Source organism: Cyanistes caeruleus, chromosome 5 (assembly GCF_971803275.1).
Source record: "Cyanistes caeruleus chromosome 5, bCyaCae1.hap1.1, whole genome shotgun sequence".
NCBI lineage: Eukaryota > Metazoa > Chordata > Aves > Passeriformes > Paridae > Cyanistes > Cyanistes caeruleus.
In genome coordinates, this window is record NC_141705.1 from 51,317,913 (window position 1) to 51,339,724 (window position 21,812).

General features: G+C 40.4%; 1 protein-coding gene and 1 long non-coding RNA gene across 28 annotated transcripts in view; both read right to left on the minus strand.

Moving 5' to 3' along the window:
- The window catches only part of LOC111946112 (melanopsin-like), a 79,820-nt gene that overhangs the window by 31,097 nt on the left and 26,911 nt on the right, over positions 1-21,812 (minus strand). For 8 of the 27 annotated variants that reach the window (XM_086888486.1, XM_086888480.1, XM_086888484.1 and 5 more), the window contains 2 exons: positions 20,524-20,599; positions 19,030-19,131 (listed from right to left, as the gene is read on the minus strand). Coding sequence is in view for 3 of the 27 variants with exons in the window: in XM_086888470.1 (XP_086744596.1) it covers positions 19,030-19,131; positions 20,524-20,599 (178 nt within the window). In the remaining 24 variants the exon portion in view is untranslated. Of the gene's footprint in view, positions 1-934; positions 1,364-4,211; positions 4,416-8,084; positions 9,831-19,029; positions 19,132-20,523; positions 20,616-21,812 lie in introns of those variants that run through there. The other 19 variants (XM_086888474.1, XM_086888472.1, XM_086888479.1 and 16 more) reach the window with 9 other exon arrangements.
- On the minus strand, positions 10,950-14,996 carry LOC147653106 (uncharacterized). The gene is made up of 3 exons (XR_015286723.1): positions 14,815-14,996; positions 14,216-14,277; positions 10,950-12,741 (listed from the first exon to the last, which is right to left on the minus strand). It is a non-coding gene; the product is annotated as an uncharacterized LOC147653106 (long non-coding RNA).

The window sequence follows — 21,812 nt, forward strand, 5'->3', positions numbered from 1 at the left end:
ACTGCATCAAAATTAGCTGGACTATCACAGTTCAGTGCATATTTGTTTGGCCATGAGGGAACAGATGACTGCTAGCACAGTGCAACAACAAAGCAGTAGGCAGAAATCTCAGGAGATATATATATATACACATATATATTTATTTTTTTTTAGAGCCTTAGAGCATGTTAGTTAAAAACATGGGTGGTTAGAAGATGATATGCTGGCTAAGTCCTTCAATATAAGAATTTTAGAAGTCATCAGGGAAAAGCTACAGCAAATACTTGTTTTAATCTTACTATGCAGCATACTTTAATACGTTATTTTTCTCCTTCTGAGCATCCTGCTGCTAACCGGAGTTCTTTAATAATCACACAAAGTTCACCTAAATAAGAAATCTCATTCTTCTATGTTTGCCAGCCAGTGGTGAGAGTGTTTTGAACTCACTTGGCTCTGTAACCCTTGAGGACAACTTGTGCTCTTCACCTGAGCTGCTCTCCCTCCTCTGCCTTCTGTGAGCTCATCCTGTTCTGGTTCATTCATCCCAGGCTACCAGATGATGGCTATTCACATTTCATCATGCCTCATACCAGGATGCTCCTGCTCCAGCCTGCCCACCATGTGCCAAAAGCCTTTTCATCAGCTGCCAGTGCTGGCTGGTGACAAGGCAAGGCCACAACACCCATGGACTGCCTGGAACAAGCCCTCTCCCACTCCATCAGCCCCAGCAGCACGAGCTCAGCTCCCAAGTGAGACTCATGTTACTGCATTTAACAGAAGTACATGAAGAAATGTCTGCCCATCTACAGCTGCTGGCAACACACTGAAATCCTGATCTCTACCTGTGGTTTCTGAGAGCTCTGCTCTGAGGTTTCAACTCATACTCTGGCTTCTGTACAGCTGAACTTTTATATTTTAATTACAAAAAAAAAAAAAAAATAAATTTCTTCCTTACTCTTGATAGCTGAAAGAACATCCTTCACCAGCCACCTCTGGCCTTATGCACCTTGTCTAATGTTAGCAGTCTTTTCATTCCACTGTTCAGCTTCTCAGGGAGACTCACTCAACTGCTACTGGAAGATCTGTGCATGGAAACTGCTCTGAGGAAAGTGCCCTGCAGTTTAAATAGATCCCATCAAATATTGTGCTTACTTTTAAGGGCCATGGGAAAAAATCCCATCAGCTGACATTGGCTTTTCAAAGGCTGATTACAAAATGAAAGCACATCCCACTAAATCAGCTAAGGCAAGATGTTAACTTTTACTAATCCCATATGGTGTTTCTAATGCTACTTTTAAAAATACAAACAGATAATAAATCTTCACCAATGTTGTCATTTGGTTCCTGCTGGATTCTCTGCTTTAGACTTCTTCTGTCATATCACCTACAAAGAGCAGTGGTACGTGATGAAGGAAATACAAATAATAATAGTATTAGTAGAATTACACTTCTTTAGCTACATTACAATGAAGCTTTTTTACAATTTTTACTAGCTAGGCATAAAGACCTGTAGATTTCCCTCTCTACTTTTCACTATTTATAAAAAACCCACTTTTCTTCTGCAGGAAATACTCTTAGCTGAAGGCCTGAAAGCAGATATATTCTGCACCAGCTAGGGTAATTTCCATATTTCAAAAAGAAATTTTGGCTATGGGTGACATGGGTGGGGGTGGAAGACAACTCAACATCTTGTTGGCATTTGTGTCATTCTATCATGTACATCTGGGAACATGAAAACTGCTAAAAGTAGTCAGATCAGAGCCCTGCCATCTCCTGTGTCTCACACCTGGCAGAGTCTGGCAACAGATGCTTTTGAGAGGAAGAACACAGGGAATAGAGCAAGTGAACATTCTCAATCTGCTAACTTCAAGCACATTTGTGATATTGGTACAAACACTGTCACATTCAGTTTCTGTTTAGATCAAAGAATTGTCTGATCACTTTAAGATGAGGATTCTTCCATGTTATACATGCTTGTTTCTGTTTAATATTCCTCTATGCATGGAAGGTGGGGTGTGCAGAAGGCAGAGCCAGACACTTCCCAGAGGTGCACAGGGAATGAACGTCAAGAAGGTCAAAATGTTGAAGTGAGCCCTGCTTGGAGCAGGTAGTAGGGCTTGACAACCACCATTCCAACATAAAATATTCCATAATGCCAGCAATAAAATCTCCAAACACACAGTTAATAAATAAGGGTTAAAGCCATAAGTGAACTGAAATACAATTTCAGTTACTCAAGGACATGTATTCTGTCTCAGTAAACTGAAAATTGTAGAGAGTCAAGTGAACCTAATGCTGTTTTATGCCCAGAGACTTTAGACACTTTCAATTGATAATCTCTGAAGAGACAGTATTTCTTGCATGGGAAGGCAGCAGTTAAGTGCTCCACCTAATTTGCAACTCTTTTTCCTACTGTGGCTTTAAATCCCACATTAAAGGAATGATTTACAGAGGTCTTAGGCACTTCACACCTATTGACTGCACTGCTGGTAAAACACCTACTGTTTTCCTGTGGTGCTGAAAATACTCCCTGGTGTTTATCTGAGCTGTTAGGTGCCTAAGCATCACAAAAAAATCTGCCTTTGAAGTATTTTTTGATTGATTTTAGAGAATCTAACTGGACCACTGATACAATGTTAAGTCCAATGGCCTGATGCATTTCAGTCTGACAGATTCCCACTAGATATAAAGCACCTAGCCACCACAGGGAATGGAGATAATCAAGATGGTTGGGAAGAGAAAGAAGTTACTGGGAGAAATATGTTCAAGGAGACCTATCTCTGCAGCAAAAGGCAAGTCTTTATTGCCAAATGAAACCTTTTGGCAGGAGCACAACTCCCCTTAACTCTAAAACAAGAGTAAAACAAACTCTCATCTCAGAAGAGATCATTGCTTTTCTAGTCCCATGGAGGTTGAAGAACTCACATATTTCTTGTGGATTTAGCATTGCTAAAGGAAGAGAGACCAATGTCTCCAAAAGAAAAATTGAAACCGGCTGCTCCGTTTACAATTGGAAATTTACTGCAGCACTGAAGAGATTTCAAAGATTGAACTTGCAAACTAAAAAAACCCCTGCAATATGAGCATAATTAGAAAGAAATTAAAGCAATCAAAAGACCTTTAGATTTCTAAAGTACTAATCTAACAAAGCATAAAAAGAGACATTCGGTGAAAATAGGTGTGTATAGTGTAAGTAATGTCTGTATCTCTCAGAAAATTATCTCATGGCAGCGCTTATCCTGGGAGAAGAACCAATATCTTACACAAAAGCAAATGCCTTTACTTTGGTTTGGAGAAGCTTCAAGACAAATTTGAGACAGCAGTGAAAGGAGCTTCATCTTTTCCCTCTCCACTGCAATGTGTAACCCACTAAAAGTAGGGATGATGCAGTTGTTTTAATGTAGTCCCTTGTTTTAATTCTACAGGCCACTTTTCAAGACTCTACAAAAACTAACAGAAATTCTGGCACATCAATGTTAGGAAACATCATCTCCCTCTCACCCTCATGATTATGTCTGGATATGGCATAGATTTGAAGCATCTTCTACATTGTCTTGGAAAAGCTTGGAATCAGGAACAGAAAATCTCAGCACAAGACAGCTCCCTTTTCTGAGTTAAGAAGAAAAGTGCCATTTACAGAAAAGAACCTTTATGTTAAAAAACATATAAAAGAGCCAGCAAAGTAATATGCACCAGAGAATCTCAAAAAACAAACAGAAGTCTAACAAAGCCCTGTGTCTGCCTCAAGTCATTTGAGTTCACACTGGACCTTCCTCTGTCCACCCAGTTCTGGAAAAGCATCACATGAAAGAGCATCTCTCAATGGAAGAATGGCTGAAGGAACAATTTGCTCACAACAGCTATGGGGGTAGATAGAGATATTTGAGTTTTCTCCAGGAGTAAAAGCCCACTGAACACAAATAGCTACTATTAGTTGCAAAATTGCATTGAACTTCAGCAAAAGTTTATCCCTATTAGTTTTCTTGTATCAAACACTGAGCTAATGACAGAGGTCAAAGCAATTTGACAGTCATTGATTCTAAATATAAAATAAGTCTGTTACAACTGGGTTACTTAAGTTTTTTGAAGCATTACCCAGGACACCATCAGACTGCTACCTCCTGTGCCATGGAGGAGGGATGGCAAACACTGCAGATCTTGTAACCCTCCAGCATTTGAGCCACGCTGCCTTCCCTCTCCAGCTGCTTGAGGAGTAACTCACTGGCACTTACCTACAGCAATGCCACTGGAGTTTTCTGTAGCGCTAGCACTGATCCACTAGGAGTCTCCCTGGTGCTCCTGAAGTCATCTTCATTTGCCATCACTCAGCTGTGGTGCAATGCTCTCTGCAGCACCATGGAGGGAGGGACCTCTTACGGCAGCGATTGCACAGTGACAACAACGCTGCATGTTAGTAAGCCATGCTGACCCTTTCCCTAGCAGAGTAAAGTCAATAACTTCATTTGAGTACCTGCACGAGTTTCAGTACAGAAATTGTAGCAAAAGATACCAGGTATGTAAGAAACTATGTGTATTTTTCTTTCTCAACAAAAGGCAAGTAATTTATTGAGCACTACATTATTGAATGCAGAAAGTTTGATGAAAGTATTTTGCCCTATTTTAAATTCAAACCTAAATAAATTTCCTTCTCACTTGAGATAAAGTCCTTTTTTAGGCATTACTAACTTGGCAAAGCACGAAGTGAATTCTTTCCTGTTGCTTTAGCAGGTCTAGATTAGCTAGAGCTCTTTAAATGTTGCCCATTTCATCATGCAGCCAGCAAGGGCTTGGTTTCACCTAGTCAGTCATTTCACTGGGAGCACAGCTGTGCTGATGGCAGTCAGTCCAGAGGGATCAGCAACAATTACAACAGTCCATCTTCCTATTTCTTGGGTTTTCTGCTTAGGGCATGTTTGAACTTTGCAAATCTGTCAAACGAAGCTGCCGATACCATTCCCTGGGCTGTTCTCAGCAGGATCAGGTGGTAACTGGTAACTCCCAGCTCAGACCTCACTGTAAGAGGCTGGCCCAGGCACACGGGGTGATCCAGCTGCACAGCAGCCCCAGCCTGCATCCTAGAACCATGCCCTGTATTCTGCCTGTGCCACATCACACGTTCAGCTACCGACTACCATCTGTACCAGGCATTTCTGACTGCTGACTTATTTACCTCCTAAGCACGCTTCCAAGCCCCAGTGCCTACCAAAGCTGCATGTGAAGTCAGGACAATATATTTTTATTTAAACCTTTCCTAAGGTGGCTGTCCTTATCACAGAATTTATAAAGAGTGTCTAGCAGCATGCAATCAATTTATGCAAGTCAGCCTGGTGCTTCCTCTCAGCTGCATTATGAGTAGCTACTAAAATTCCCTTGCATCTGTACACTAAGATTTCCTGCTTTTCAGAACTGAGAGAGTTTGACTTGTACTGCAGCTACAATGTCTTGCAACTCCATGCTTCTATTAAGTTTGCCTAACTTTGCAAAGCTCTCAGGTACATTGATACCAAAGACTGAATTATCTTATGCATAACACTGCTTTGTCATGCCCTGGGGGCTCAGGGGTATGACCAGCCTCGCTTAACCACCTGCAACAATATGCAGACACACATCTCTACTCTGGGTCCTGTTTGTGCACTGAATTTTGCTTTCCAGCTGCCTAGCCAGGGACTGCTGGACTAAGCAGATCATCCTCAGCAGCCACCCTCTCTCTCCAGGCTGGTACCTCAGGGCACTGGAAACACAGGACATCCTAGGGGGGGATAATTTGCAACCACTGAAGGAAGCCGAACAAAGTCAACCAAATTTCAAATTTAGATCCCTTCATCAACTTACTTAGTTGCATATAGACATATATACATGATATACTTATCATTCTGCACAGCTAAGTTTGTGGCAAGAGAAAGCACAAACAGGATGTGAACTAGTTGAAAATTTGGTGAGTATATAATGACAGTGAACAAAACCTGGATTTCCTAAAAAACTTTAGAGAAAATTTAACAGCAAAAAGGGTCACAGGTAAAAACTGAATTAAAAAGAAAAACTGAAAATTAAGACATTCAGCAGTAACAGAACACAATATTGGTCAATAAATTTGAGTTATGAGTTACATGCTCAAATTTCTTTTCACTTGCCACTTATTACTTAAAAGGACTCTATAAAAAGCTTGCCCCAACTTTTTGTCTCACTTTTTCCAGGACCTGTTGCAATGAAACAAAATCTGCAGTTTCCCCACCCAGGCTGGAGTTTCTCCCACAGAATTCCCATAAACTTTTCTTCTCTGCTCTTCAGACTAGAAATAAATATTCTTGGTAGACTTCTTTGAATGCCAGGGCTGGGCTGGCTAATGAAACTAAGTCCACACAAGTCACCAAAGATTTAGCAGTAAATCTTCTGACCTAAAATCTCTACAAAATATTGTAATGGTCTAAGGCCAGGGTATACAGGGATGGGGCTGTATGAGGACAGAGGTACGCAAATTCTTTATATTTAGCTTGCCGGGCTTTGACCTATCTCAGTCTTCTGCCTCAAATCATCATAACTAATTTGTAATGCACAAGAAAATCCTCTTTTCATTATGAATGTGTTCAAATAATCCTAGCTTAATGTATAACGCTTGTATTGACAAGCCTTTCTACAGCACTTCATTTAGGTCACTTTACATTCTGTTAATCGGCTCCACAAAAGGATAACAGTAAAATCTGCTTTCGGACTTCATTTATATTTCCTTTCTCATAAAAATGCTCCTGCTATTATGGATAAGATCACAATAAGGTTTAGTCAATCGGCTCTTGATGATGCAACAAATACCATCATAAGAAATCTCCTAATACATCAACCCCTTGCACAGCCAGTTCTCCCATCAGCCTAAACTCCAAATCAATCCTAAAAATCTAAACAAAACAGCACAAAATAGAAAACAGATTTCCCTCTGGGGAGAGCTGGGTCAGACAAAAACACACACACACACAGATACACACACAGAGAAAATAAATATCAAAATTCACATTAAAACAACTTCAGTGAGATTTTCCTTCCAGAGGAGAAGCAATTCATTTAAATCATTCCTTAGAAAACAAAGCAGAAGAGAAATGCTCCCTTCCCTCCTCCCTGCCCAGCTCCCGCTTCCTGAAGCCTTCCTCCTGGCACGTACTTTTTGGGTTCAGCCGAAAGCATTTCCCTCCCCTCCGCACATCTGCTCTGTGCAGGGCTGCCGAGCTGCGACTCATCCTGGGGAGTGCTGGAAATCCCAGGCTTTTAAAAGCTGCTCCAAGCCCCTCCTGGGCTGCCAGGCTGCCAGCTCCGGCAGCGATCGAAGCGCAGCGTGGCCCCCAGCAAGCCACACGACCCGTCAGTCACCCTCAGTGACTGCTGCTCCAAGTGCAAACAGATGACTTCAAACCAACAAATCAACAAACCCTATCCACACCCAAATACCTCACAATTTAAAAGTAATACATATATATCTATATACATATATATATATACACATACATATATATATGCATGCATTCATACATACAAACATACATACATATGTTATTTATTTGTTTGTTTGTTTAATTTTAAAAAGGATGGACACCCAGAACAGCTCATTTCCAGGGCAGCCCCGCTGGCTGTCTCTGCCCAGCCCATCCTGACAATACCCCAAGCCCCTGCAGGTGCTACCACTGAGGCTGAGCACCCTTTGAGAGTCAGCACCTGAGGCTGTGCCTGCTGCCCTGCACTCTGAGGTGGCTGGAAGCAGCATCTGGGCATCCCCTGCCGCCCCTCTTCCCCAGCCTCCACTGGCTGGCCGAACCTGGCTCCAGCTTTCCTCTTGCACAGCCTGTGCTCCATCCCCACGGCCCATGAGCTCCCTTGGCCAGGTTAGGGTGGCTCTGCCCTGCTGCACAAGTGAGCAGAAACATTCCTAAGCCATGGGTTTCCTGCAGGGTTGCCAAGAAGTGGTATAAAACAGAACCACTTCCCAGAAACTCAACCTGCAGTTACCAAAACTTCATTTGCACAACATGCCTTAACATTCAAGCACTTCCCTTCACAGAGGTGCTTAAATAGCCACAGAAAGTTTAGTGAGCAGCAGTGAATGGGTCACAGGAATTTCTTACCTCACACCAACTTGTCGGTGTCACGGTTGTAAAGATGAGCATTTCAGAAGCACTGGAACATGATGAAAAGAGCAGGTTTCTGATGGCAGGCATGCTCTTTGAGAGCCTCTCTCCTTCACCCAGGGTAGAAAGACATTAGAAAAGTCTTTAGACTTAGAGATAGGTTTCAATCTCTATATCATTTCTATTTTCAATGTATTAATATTTTCCACATACTTGCTTTCAGTGTTCCCTTTTTAAAAGGTGGGAATGGAGAGGATGTGTGAGAATGAGTTTTGTCTGGACAAGAAAAGGTTTAAAGTAGTAGAGAAAGGAGGTAGAAACTACAATTTAATCAAAGTTCAAGGAACTTACATGCTCCCTCCATCTAGGGCATGACTGGTCACAGCTCTTCAGGAGAATCTGAAAACTGTTTCTGCCCACAGAGTAAAACTGATGATTTTAAAGTCAGTAGATATTGAACTACAGGTATAAAACTTACAAGAATGTTGTGAGTTACACATAGATAATCTGCAAATGGTGGAGATTCTAGACTGGAGGCCTAGATTTCAAAACAAAGTTTACTTTGACACTTAATAATCCAAAGACACAATGAATATGTTAGAATATATTGAACAGTCAGGCAGAACAGAAAAAATTCAAAACTATTCAGTGAAAACACAATATGGTGTTATGCACTGTATTGTAAAAGTCAAATTATGGTATCATTGTCATACATAATTTAGACACCAGTACTGTTTGTTGGTCATTTTGACTTCATCCTTGGGTTTCATTCCCTACTGATCCACCTTATTTCCATTCAATCATTTGACCTGGCAGGTTCTGACTCCCTGCTCTGAAGATGCCCAGCGGTTAGCTGATGTCTTTCAGTCAGTTGTACACTGGCATCTTTTAGGTGCACCTGTTGACCTGACCTCTGTGATCTGCTGGCTATAGATCTGTTTGGGAGTGAACTTCAGTTCTTTCCATTACTTTATATGCTCCAAGTTCAAATCCACCAAACACATACATTAGATATTGTTACAGTTACTTTTTTTGGTTACCTTACAACTTTTTCCATAAATATTGCCTTTCAGAGGAAAATCCATACACAATATTGGTGCTACTATATACATTAGTGATAGTTTTAGAACCTGTTGATTTATAATTTGTTGGCTAACAATGTTTCTTAACTCCAGTTTAAATTTTCTGAAAGGCAACAGATATCACACAAGAAATTATCAACCCTCTAACATGCACAGGAGGGTTCTCTTTTTTCCTTTCCTTACAGAAGTAACTAAAATACTGGAAATGCTGCTTTCTGAGATCTGAAAATGTCCCAATGGAACTGAGGAGCCAGATGTCCTGAGGAACTGCTTTCTTTGCTCATGTTGTTCACTCCCACATCTGCAAGCTGGAGCTGAAACTTCTCTGAGTACAAGCCACTACATACAATACCTCACATAGCTGGATCAAACTGAACCCTATCTTCTGTGAGATATTCTGATTTCAGTTTAGAATTGGATACCAAGGGGAAAGTTAACTGCCAAATAAAGCAAAGTTCTTCATGCTTCAGACTTGTTTAGACTGACAGGTTCTTGACTGACAATTTAATTTGGCTCCATGAATGACAGTGTTTAGGTACAACTGAACCTCCAGCCAGACGATTACTGAATTCCTGTCCCCCACGTGTCTCTTTCCTCCTTTGATATCAAGATTAGTTCTTCATTAGGCCTTTCTTTCTATTTCAGCTGTCTGTAATTAATCCTAGAACATGAGAAAATGCAGTAAACCAAAGTGTTCGGACTCACTGAGCTTTATGAACTGCACTTGCATGCTTAAACTCACTGTGTATTTAAATAAAAGCATTGAAAATCAGTGTCTTAAAATTAGTCACAGAAAACAGATTGTTCAAGTAACTGGAGAAACAGGTAAGGGAAATAACTGCCTAAAAAAAAGGTTAGATAAAATGCCTGAGACACAGTCAAGATCCAGGCACTAAGTGGTAGCAGTTCTGTGTGCAGATTTAAAGGAACCAACCAAACATTGATCAAAATACAGAAAATAAGTGTATGTGGTTGTTTGGAGGTTTTTTTTTAGGAAAATAGACTAGAGTGATTTAGGATGAATAATAGCACTTTACATTTCTATGACACCTTTCATCCCACAGGCTCCCAAAGCAGTTGGCAAATTTAACAAATTGAAGGACATTGTCCTCCGTACACTGGAATCATTTTGTCCATCACTAAAGGCATCCTTGCTGGAGCAAAAAGTGGTATCTGTTTAACAGGTTAGATCTATTGTGACAAACACCACATCTCAGCAAAGCCACAGGGAGGGCATAATTGTCAACAGCTGGAATGAGTGCTGAATCCTGGATTAATCAGTGGTTAGAAGTAGTCTGCTAGTATTTTTCCAGTTACCACTGGTGATGACGACTTTATCACAGATCTTGAAGAGCTGCCATGCCCAGGGCAGGCTTTCTCATGACCCAGCTCCTCTGGGCACCCTCCTCAGCATGAGGTGCCTTCACATGCCACCATCCTCCTCCTTGCAACACTTGAGTGTTATATTCACCAGACAGAGCGAGAGCAGAGATTGACTCTAAACATCCAGGCATGAAAACAGACCCAGTGGTCAATCAAGAGATGCTGCACACTGAGAAATGTAGAATCATAGAACAGTTTAGGTTTGAAGGGACCTTTAGAGGTTATTTAGTCCAACCCCTGTGCAATTAGCAGGGACGTCTTCAACTAGATCATAGCCCCTTGAATATTTCCAGGTGATTCATCACCTCTCTGAGCAACCTGTTTCAGTGCTCTACCAACCCTCATTGCAAAAGACTTCTTTCTTATATGTAATCTAAACCAACCACCTTTTAATTGATTTAAACAGTCAACTTTTAAACATTTTTTATTTAAACATATTTAAACAGTCAACTTTGATCTAAGCCTTCACCCAAGTCTTTCTCTCATTGCAGCTGTATTTCTGGCAACACAGAAAGTGTCAAAGGTGTTTCACACACAACAGACTGTTCACATATGCTGATTCCTAAGGCACATGGGTCTGACAACAACCTGACCAGTTCCTTGGAAGTCTCTGAACATTGAGGTTAGCAAAGCAGGCTCAATTCAGTTACAGACTACTATCTATAATGGCAAAGGGAACAGAACTGCACTGAAAAGCTCCTCCAGGAGCTTCAGATTGAGTGGGATGGAGCAAGCTTCACACTCCCCTTGTCTCACAGTCACATCAGGGATCTCTGTCCTCTTTCTGTCCAATAATGGCTACTGATGATACACCCACCTATGGCTATTGATCACTGAAGAGTGAAAAACAAGGTGAGTACAGCATGATTATTAAAAAACTATAAACAAAACAACAAAAACTGGAAGAAAGAAGAAAATTCAATGAAAGCTAAACACATAACCACTGAACTGGTACATTCTAGCTTTAAAAAGAAAAGAAATAACATCAAAATCCCTTTCCAGATGTGCTGTTGGACCAAAAGACTGTCAAAGTCTGATGGGTAATCCACAGTTACATGTTAATTTTGGGATGGAAGAGAAGCATGTTTGGAAATGTGTTTTGGGCTGTCGAATAACCAACAGTGAAATAAAAAGTGGGAAAAGAATCATATGCCAATTAACAGAATGGATTTATTCAAAAGTCCGTATTTTTCACATTTTGGTTTAAAAAATAGCCACAAGGTTGATCCAGGAACTATTCTTGGGACTGTTATAAGCTGCTATACAAACACTCAATGTCATCCTGCTGAGCTTCTGACAAGTCTAAAAAGTCTCACATATTTCACATGGCAGCTGAAATATTTTAATTGCAAAGGAAAACAAAGTGTTAGCATGGGTCAGGCCAGCTGAATGTGAATGAAACAACCATAGAAACTTTAGGATGACTGCCAAGAAGTTGCTTAGCGTCTCAAGGTAGGGTTAGTCATCATGGACAAGTGGCAGCTTTTCAAACACTAAACTTCTACAGTATAATGTCAGTTTTAGGATATGAATGCAGCCAGTTAACATCAAGGTGTGAGTTAGACAATCACAGAATTAGAATGTAAATCTCTCTGTTACAGTTTGCTCTTGAGTGACAAAGAAGACCCAACAACACTTATCTAGGACACATCTTATGCACAGGTCACACCAGCAAAAATGTAAATCTGTACAAGCTTGACTCTCTTCTTCTCCTCCTCCACTAACAGAGCATATTCTAATAGCAATGGTTAATTGGCATTTGCTTTTTCCTTTCTCCTTCACCTCTGCTAAGCCTAGAGAAGTTTTTCCTGCTTTCATTCTGAGAGTGAGAAGCTGAAGGTACCTGAGGTGGTTGTCCCTGCATGAACAGGGGCTTCAGCATAATTGCTATTCCCTTCTCCAAGCCCCTTCTCTTACAGAGGCTGATATCCCTCCCATTCCCTTATTCTACCAGCAGCAATGAGTTACCAGGACTCAGACACAACTTTTCATCCCAAGCTCACCCTTAGGGAAAGAACAACCCAGTCGAGATCCACACCCAATCTCATTCATCAGCTGATGACATTAATTTTCTCAAGTACAGCAAAGGATTTTCAGCCATGGCTTATACTCTTCATGGCCTTTGAACACGCTGCCTCCCAAGGAGAGGGTCCTCAGCATCAAGCCACAGCCAAAGAATGTTATCTCTGCTGGAGACACAAAATGGCAGGGGAAGAAATGCAACTGTCAAATGACCTGAGGGAGGAATTCAACTTCATAAGGCTCTGGGGGAGACATTCATCCTGGGGACAGGAATCTGGGCTCTGAGTTACCACTCCCAGCACTGCTATGCACCCCTTGGAAAAGCTGTTTGAACTGGAATGGAAATGGACCTGTCCTAGAACAGGGACCTCAGATCAACATTTTGCTACACCACAATACTGCAAACTTATTCAAAAGACAATCTCTTTTACTTTCAAGATTCAGTTTGAAAACACATTTCATGATACCAGTGTTTTCCACAGGAAAGACATTCTGATTTTTTACTAACTCACAAGTTTTTTCTCTGGCCTCATTCAATCACAGAGTTTCTCCAACAGCTTATGGAAAAACCCTAAAAGTCACAACTTTTGCTGTCAAAGTCATGGCAGTGACAGTCACACAGATTTTGTTGTTGTTGTTTTGTTATCTTCTATATTGAAGTTTTCCATTTCTGGTCAAAGGTGACTTATTTCTAAAAACAGAAACATTTTCACACTTTAAATGCTTAAAACAAAATCCTTTTGTGTAAAAAGCCAGCCTGGAGAATTTCATCCTGGCAGCTGAACAAATCAGAGTCCTATCAATGCTTAGAGAGGTAATGAGGTTATAAAAAAGAACCCCAAATTTGGTATTGGCTCCCTATTTTAGACACTCTTCTTAAAAGAAGCACCGAAACAAGGAAGCCCTTATAGATCTTCAGCTCCTATATGACAAAGGATGGAAGAATATACTTGGATGTAAAGCAAACGTGACCCACACGTCCTTGAAGAGGAACAACTGTTACGATCCAGAAGGAATACATGTTAGGCAATAGCTGTGCTACTGCCCTGAACACTTAGCAGAAAGTGCTGTGGCCTGTTAAGTGCTGGCTCCAGGGGCTCCAGCACAGCCCCTAACATGGCTCTGATGGTCCCTGCTGACACAGTGACACGGGCTCTGTGTGTGCTCCAGGTGATGCTCTGCCCTGTTCCAACCATGGCACTTTGCAGAGCACAGTGAGGGAAGCACGTGTGGTGTGACCTTTCTGAGCTCAGCCCTGTCTTCACCCTGTCAGTGATCGGACACCAGTTCCAGCTCTGCAGGAACCTGCAGTGTAAACCATTCTCACCAGTCACCTCCTAAATTAGGGGAATTAAAATCCAGGTTCTGCTGAAATGATGGGCATGAGACAGTAATGTGCTTCAGAAGATCTCAGGAGGTACTGTGATGCAAAAAAATCCCCCACAATTTCTTCAGCCATTCCAGACCAAATAATCCTGTGGTTTGAATTGCTCATCAGATAACATTCCCCTAAAGCACTGGCTGAACCAGAAGAAAAAAATGAAATTTAAACGACAAAATCGTTTAAAAATTTGGCTTGATTCTTGACTTGAGTATCTTCAAGACTCAGTGACAAATACCAAAACCATTGTTGATTCTTACCTCAGAAAACAGAAGCAATAGTGTTCCAGTAACTGAAGTAGATGCATAGTAGTACATTCATCCTGAAGTGAGAAGAAACTTGAATTTCATCTCTGCTAGAAAAAGAAGCCATCACTAATACCTTCTGGATGACAATATGACATGTGAATCTGGTTTTCAAATACAGGTGCTAAAAGTAAAGAAAAATAAACCCAAATTGTCTAACCTTTCTTTCAAATGGGATCTTCTCCACCTTTTTGTCTTCAAAAATTTCAATTCACTTCCAGAAGAAAAGGAGGAAACACTACTTGGATGTAATACCTCAGGAAAAGATTTCATACTTAGATTCACTGGGTTTTTCTCCAGAAGAAAGAACAAAAAAACCTGTTAGTAAAAGACATGTTCTTCCCTTCACCAAACATTCTCTGGTCTAAAATTCCCTCTCTTTCAGACATAGATAATTTCTCAGCTTTCTTGGTCTAATGCCACGTGAGTTCCTGTAATCCCTCTCCCATCTGGTACAGAAGCCATCCGGATGCACTTCCGTTACTCGGCAAAACAAATATTAAAAAAATCCAGCACTTCACTAAAATGAAACATTTCAGAAAAAAACCCTTTGCCTGGGAGCAGGGCATACAAATGAGGAGACTTGATGAGCACCACAAAAGAAGCTGGAGCGGGACTCAGAAGTCTGGGCTTCTTCAACCACCTGGTGTCCCCCTTCCCTTTGCAGCAGGTACTCCCACAAGTAGCTTCTTTCCCGTGTTTCCCACAGAAACCATAACACAAATACGCACATTTCCTGAAAAGGAGACAAAGTTTTGCTTGGTCTAGAAATCATTAACAAAGAAAGCTTTGAAATGAGTTGGTTTTTTTTTCCCCAGACATGTCGTGAATAAGGGATAGCCATAATGTAAAAAACAACTATCTGCTATAGGGACTTTTAGGAATGGATACTTTTTCCCAAAGCTCAAAACTTCAGGGCAGAGAGAGAAGAAGACACAATAAGATATTAAAACAGCAGGCTTAAAGACATTTTTGTCAGGGGATGTGGAGAACTACACAGAACAATTTAGGGACCATTTTATGTACGACTGAAAGAGGTTTCGTGTTTCTTCTAAACCTTTTAAACAGAGTGTTTTTTTAAACCACAGTTTTATTTAGAAATACTACAGAAAATTTTGCATTAGAACTATACACAGCTCAGATCATACACTCTCAATTTCTGGGAGTGCCTGCATGCACGTGCACACATACACATACTTGGACAAAAATTAATTTAAATTAAAAAACATTTCCTAATATAGGGAACAGGCCTTATTGCCAAAGTTATCTCTACCATTACTGATCATTTATTCTGGCAGCTGCAATTTTGAACTCTCCATCCAACTGCTCAGCCCAGAAGGTTGGTCTATGGAAAAAAAAACATTTTTTTGTTCTTTCAGAAGCATAAAGGGGTGTTAGATTGTAAAGTAAGCTTTGCTACAGTTAAACTCATTAAATACAGCTGCATATTACAACAGATAAACAGTATTAAATAAATTCTTGAGTCTCCTTATTCTTGTTAAGCTTTTCCCAATAGTCTTAAGTACTCTCCCTACCTTTTTCCCAAACAACACAAAGAATAGGAAGTAATGTTTCTTTGTCAGAGCTACACTCTGGCAACAAGGCACATGACTTTGAGGTTTAAACACTTTAGCAACAGCTAAACACTTCTATCCAAACTAATTTATAGATGAAAATAAAGAAGTAGAACAGTGAAAAACCAAAATTTCTGAGATGGAAAACCATCTCCATCTTAGACCATCCATTCTCTCTAGCCAGCTCCACGAGTCGGAATGGCATACTGCCATTCAAGGAATGACTGGAACCATTCCCTTTTATAACTGTAATACAAGTAATCCAATTTGCTTTAGAATAATCAAAATAGCCTATAGCAGATTCTGTCAGGCAGAGAGCACAGGTATGTGAGCTTTCAGGTATGTTTAGAATTGTAGTACTAGTCCAGCTACACCATGAAGTTCAGTGTTGCAGCTCTGCCAGGAACCAGCAGCTGATGCTGAGGAAAGAGATGACACACCTCATTCAGCATCACAGCCACAGTGTACCTTTAGAAGTCAAGGAGGGAAAAATTCCTGTGCTCAAATGGCAAGATTTGCCATAGTTGTTTTGTTACTATTAAATTAAAAAATTAAATCCAAAAGTCACTTCATCCATCTCAAACTTGTTGAGCTGAATGATGGGAAATTCAGATTTGGTGTTACACAGGAGAAATATTAAGTTGTTTTTCAGTGAAAGTTGTTGATACAAATACAGTTTTATTATCCTTCCTGTCAGTTTCTCTTTCAGCCTTTGATATGAGTAACAAATCACTTTTCCTAAGTCATGGAACCAGCTTCTACCGTTAAATCATAAGCTTCCATTTGGCTTATCTATTTGTGTTAGGATAGTGAGAACAGAAATTGGTTTACAACACCGATCCTCATAAAAGCATTAAAAAAACACCTTTATTGGTTTTTCTAAAGAGAGCTATTTCTGGGCACAAATCACCAGGATTTGGCCTTTACTTTGACAGAATTGGCCCTTCTTGTTCTATATCCTTCACTTAGCTCACTTTTTAAAAGTCTGCCCAACACAGAGCTGAGTCACAGAATCAGTTAGATTGGAAAAAACCTCTGAGGTTACCAAGTCCAACAGCACCACCTTGTCAATTAGACCATTGCACTAAGTGCCACATCCAGTCATTCCTCAAACACCTCCAGGGATAGCGACTCCCCCATGTTCCTGGGTTATCCATTCCAATGTCTCATCAGCCTTTCTGTTAATAATTTCTTCTTTATATCTAACCCAAACTTCCCCTAGCACAGCTGAAGACTGTGTCCTCTTGTCCTGTCACTGGTTGCCTGGGAGAAGAGACCAATCACCACCTGGCTCCAGCTTCGTTTCAGGGGGCTGTAGAGGGTGATAAGGTCACCTTTGAGCCTCCTCCTCCTCTCCAGGCTGAACACCAGCTCCCCCAGCCACTGCTAATAGAACTTGTGCTCCAGACCCTTCACCAGCTTTGTTGCCCCTCTCAGGACATGCTCCAGCACCTGTATGTACTTCCTGAACTGAGGCATCCTGAAGTGGACACAGGACTTCAGACCTCACCAGTGCTGACAACAGGGGAGGAATCACTTCCCTGGTCCTGCTGGGCACACAGTTCCTGATACAGGCCAGGATGCCATCAGCTTTCTTGGTCATCCAGGCACAGGAATCAACATCATGAACAGGCCAAAGTCTGCCCTCTGCAGCTGAGGCTGTGTCTTCTCCCTTTTCTTGTTTCTTTCAGTGCCTCTTGCTTCAGACCTCCCTGACCCTGGTTTGGTGTAACGGGAACATGGCATGATGCATAGGGCGGCACTGGGCAAAGCCATGCAGCCTCAATTTTAGCCATGCACTGACTTGCTTTTATTTCACTTAAGAGGCCTCACCGAAAGCATGACACGTTCATTACCGTTGTAGCACTTTATAAACAAAACATCAACCAAAGGAACAACTACATAAACATCTTGTTAAATTTGCTGTCACTATTTCCTCGTGATCTGATGATAACTGCGTAACTTATTGCTAATACTAATTATTAGTCTTAACAGATTTGGCACATATAATGACTTCTACACCCACTTCCTGGCATTTCTGTTTCCCTGCTTCCTGATCACCACTGACTTTGTGTTACCCAGAGATCCTCCTACTTTCTCCTGAGAATTTTGTAACCTCTTATCTGACCCCACAGCTTCTCTACATCCACCTATTTGAAGTGGTCACATCTGGACAGGAAACATAAGATTAAGTTGGTACCATATTCTTTTGGACATGGTAATTCTGAGTGATATCATACATCTCATCATGCAGGGAAGATGCATCTCAGGCAGAAACAAAAAAAAGTTTTAAAGTCAAAGTAGAGGAGTTGAAAGCATCTTTTTCTTTCCTCTGTGGTGCAACAATTACAGCCACTGATCTGGTTTAATAGTTGTCTCATTAAAAGATTTACTACAGTCAAAACTCTGAATACATAGAACTGCTTTTTGATTTAGAAAATGTAATGATTCATAATTATTTTTGTTTAAGAGAGGTAAGAGAGCACCCTTAACAACCAGGGTGTCAGCAAACTCCTAATTTTAGTTTTACAAATGCTGTTGCAAAAATATCTTCCAAAAAACTTTTGACTCCATGGTCTGAGAAATATGTACACAGGAAACTTAGCCTGAGCTTTAGATTTATTTTCCAAAACTATGGGGTTTTGGATGCTTATACTGAGAGATTAATTTCTTGGTTAAGATTAATTGAAGTTAAAAAAGACTCTACTAAACCTTCAATGGTCTGGAGAAAAGGATATTTGGTAGATTTTAGAGAGAAGTATAAAAGCAGAGTTTCTGAGGATGAGCATGCTAGCTAGTGCATGTCCTTCACATTTTATAAAAGTATTCCCAAAAAGAGACCAATAGTTTCCATAAGTTTATGGAACCTCTAAGTTTACCATGTACCTTTTGAAGAATAAAAGTTTGATAAAACCAAAGAAGTATCCATACATAAAATTTTATTGTTAACTAAACCAAAAATTGCTTAAAACTTTAGGGTATTGCTACTGTAGTAAAAGCCATATTTTTCAAAACATGCTAGCCTGAGTTAGGTAATAGATTTACATGATGCTTCAAACCCTCTGGATTTTTGCTTAGTATAAAGAACAAGGAAAGTCTGCTAACAAAGCTAGTGCTGTTTGTTAGTCAGGTCTAGCATGAAATGGTTTTACATTCATAAAATGGTGTTACACTCACCTACTGCTTTGCACTCACCCATAGCTCAAAACAGGAACACAGAGCAGCAAGAATCAGCTGAATAAAATGGATCTGTGATGATTTCACTGGGCTGTGGAGAACTGCTGAAATTTTATAAATCTGTGAAAAGTGAAGAGACAATGAGTTACGGAGCACTGGCTTCTCCCATAGTAAAGTGTCTGCCACATTTTGATTTTAAAATAGTGCCACTGTTCCAGAGGGACATTTCACAACAGAATTGACACCTTACTCACCCTATGGTCCCCCCTTCACTTAGCTAGCTAACAGATATCCCCCCTTAGCAGAGAGATTCCTGCAGTAGTTCACATCCTGGTGTCAGTCCCACACTCTTGTCCCTTGGTGCCAAAACACCATCCAGCTTCACATTAAAATACTGCTGGTAAATCAAGGATAAAATCACTAAAAGTTTAATGTAGCCACACATGTGTTGGGGGTTGATGAAAACTCTGACTTAAGGCCATGGGAAAAATCCCATTAGTCATGCAGAGCAAAACATTACCCACACTACCCCCTGAATAGTTGTATGTAAATGTTGCTAGAAAGTTCTATGGTTTCTATGTTATTCTTGGTTAGAATTTGGTGCATTATTTTACATATTCCTAATCCCTGGTTCTAATTGGTTCCTTTCCCTCAACCTACCTTGTATAAATTACTTTCTACCCTGCACCCTGGCCTTTTTAGTGAACCCCATACTGTTGTCCAGCTTATGTGTTTGTTATTTTTGTATAAGTGTTATTTTTCAGGCCACTGAATCATGCCCATCCCTCATTTATTCATCACCTTCTGGAGGACCTCTGACCAAGGATCCTGAGGTAGCACCTGGCCAGACCATCTGGGCCTGGCATGCTACACATGTGTTAACATGCTAGAAATTATTTAATTAGATTAATTTTTGCAGCCATATTTGATTGTGTGAAAAGTATTTCAACTTTGACTTGCCCACTTAAGACCTCTCTCAAGCAGTCTTCCAAAATTAACTGACAGACATTTCCTTTACTTAACCTGCTGCTCATTTTCACATTTCCTGTCCTGGCTAAAAATTTAAAACATTTTATTCTGCTTCCTAGTTATACCTTAGTTAGCAATGTAATGAAAAAAAATATCAGTGTGATAAAATCAAGAACTCAGCAAAGGACTCAGTACATCTTAAATGAATCACACAGGACTAACCAAGAACTCCTTATTTTCCAGGGAAACACAGATTTCATGGGAAATTTACTGTATTAGACTAGAATATTAAAAAATAAATAAAATCAAAACCTTTATTTTATTTCAGGTTGGCTTGTACAGAAATTAGTGTAAATAATTTTCCTGTGTTGTCTGACATGACTTAATTTCTGACAGTTAACAAACCAGAAAACTACCTTCCCCTCTGACCCAGAGAGAATATACTGACTCCCATTCTTATCCAGGGGTGACACCACAAACATTTCTCTGCCTGAACTGCTTGATGTGTGGGATTCACGGAAAAAGTGATTAATTAGAAATTACCTGGCAAGGGAAGAATAGCTGTAAGATCTCTTTTTTCTGAAAGAACGCTTTTCCTCTTGGCCACCCCTCCAAAGCACTGAAAATGGAAAAATCTGGGTGAGAAGTTAAAATGTGCCTTTCAGTAATTCAGGTCATGTGTATTTTACAGACTTTGAAGCATGAAAATATCCTGTTGACATTGAAAAAACTTCTACATTGGTAAGTTCCTGATTTTTAAGAATTTTGATCCTTGAAAAGCTTGAAACATGAGGATTTTATATCAGCAAAGCTCTGCATGCAAATACCAGACTTCCTTTTACAGGGGTAAATTCTAAATCCTGCTTAGCTCTCATAATAGTCCCCTTCAATCTGAGAGATTTCTGTAGCATGCATCAGGTGAGTCTAATTATTACTCTCCTAGAAATTCTTCTATTAATGTTTTCTGCTTATCCTTTAAGGTAAAGAACTTTTCCTTGCCCAGGCCACTATTCCATGATACAGCTGCAGTTTTCTGGAGCTGAGATGTCCCTTTTGGTCTACAAATCAAAGAAAGGCATTCATCAACTACATCCTGATTGTGCAAACATAAGTCCATGGGGAACAAGGTAGATGCAAATCAGCAGAGAAGTCTTGCCCTCTTAAATTGATCTTTCCCAGGCTGGTGATTGCATGGAAAGCACCATGGAGAAAACAAAACCAAGCCACGCCGCAGAGCAAAAGCAGCTGAGTATCTTGAATTTCTTTGGACCTGCTGTTCACAGTAATGATTTAAACCCAAGAAATTCATGATTCTACTGATGTCTCACATTTCTTCAAAGTACCCTCATTGGTTTAACCATAATGGGACAATGAATTCCCCATTCCAGCTCAGCAAACTTCTTACATGATCAGAAGGCACAGAACCCATCAAATTATTTCCAGTCCCATTTCTTCCCCGTGATATAAATCTGGCCACATCAAAACAACCACATCCCTATTGCACTGATGACCCTCCTAAGACTGAGCTGTCACCCATATACCACTAAGTCAAACCTGTCAAACTGTTCTATGACCGCTAAGCTAAGACCAAATGACTTCACCAGTGGCCCCTGGGCTCTAGCAAGTGGAAAATATAATTGATCTTAATCAGATCAGACACCAGCTTCTCTCAACTCTATCTCAAAGTCTATTTGATTTCATGCTTCATTATAAAATCAATTAATTGTTTCATTGCCTAGTCATTTTATGTGCTTCTTATGGAATATATTGTGTTGATATTCAAAAGATAGCAGGCACTCAGGATATTTTGAATTAGCCATACACAGTAAGAA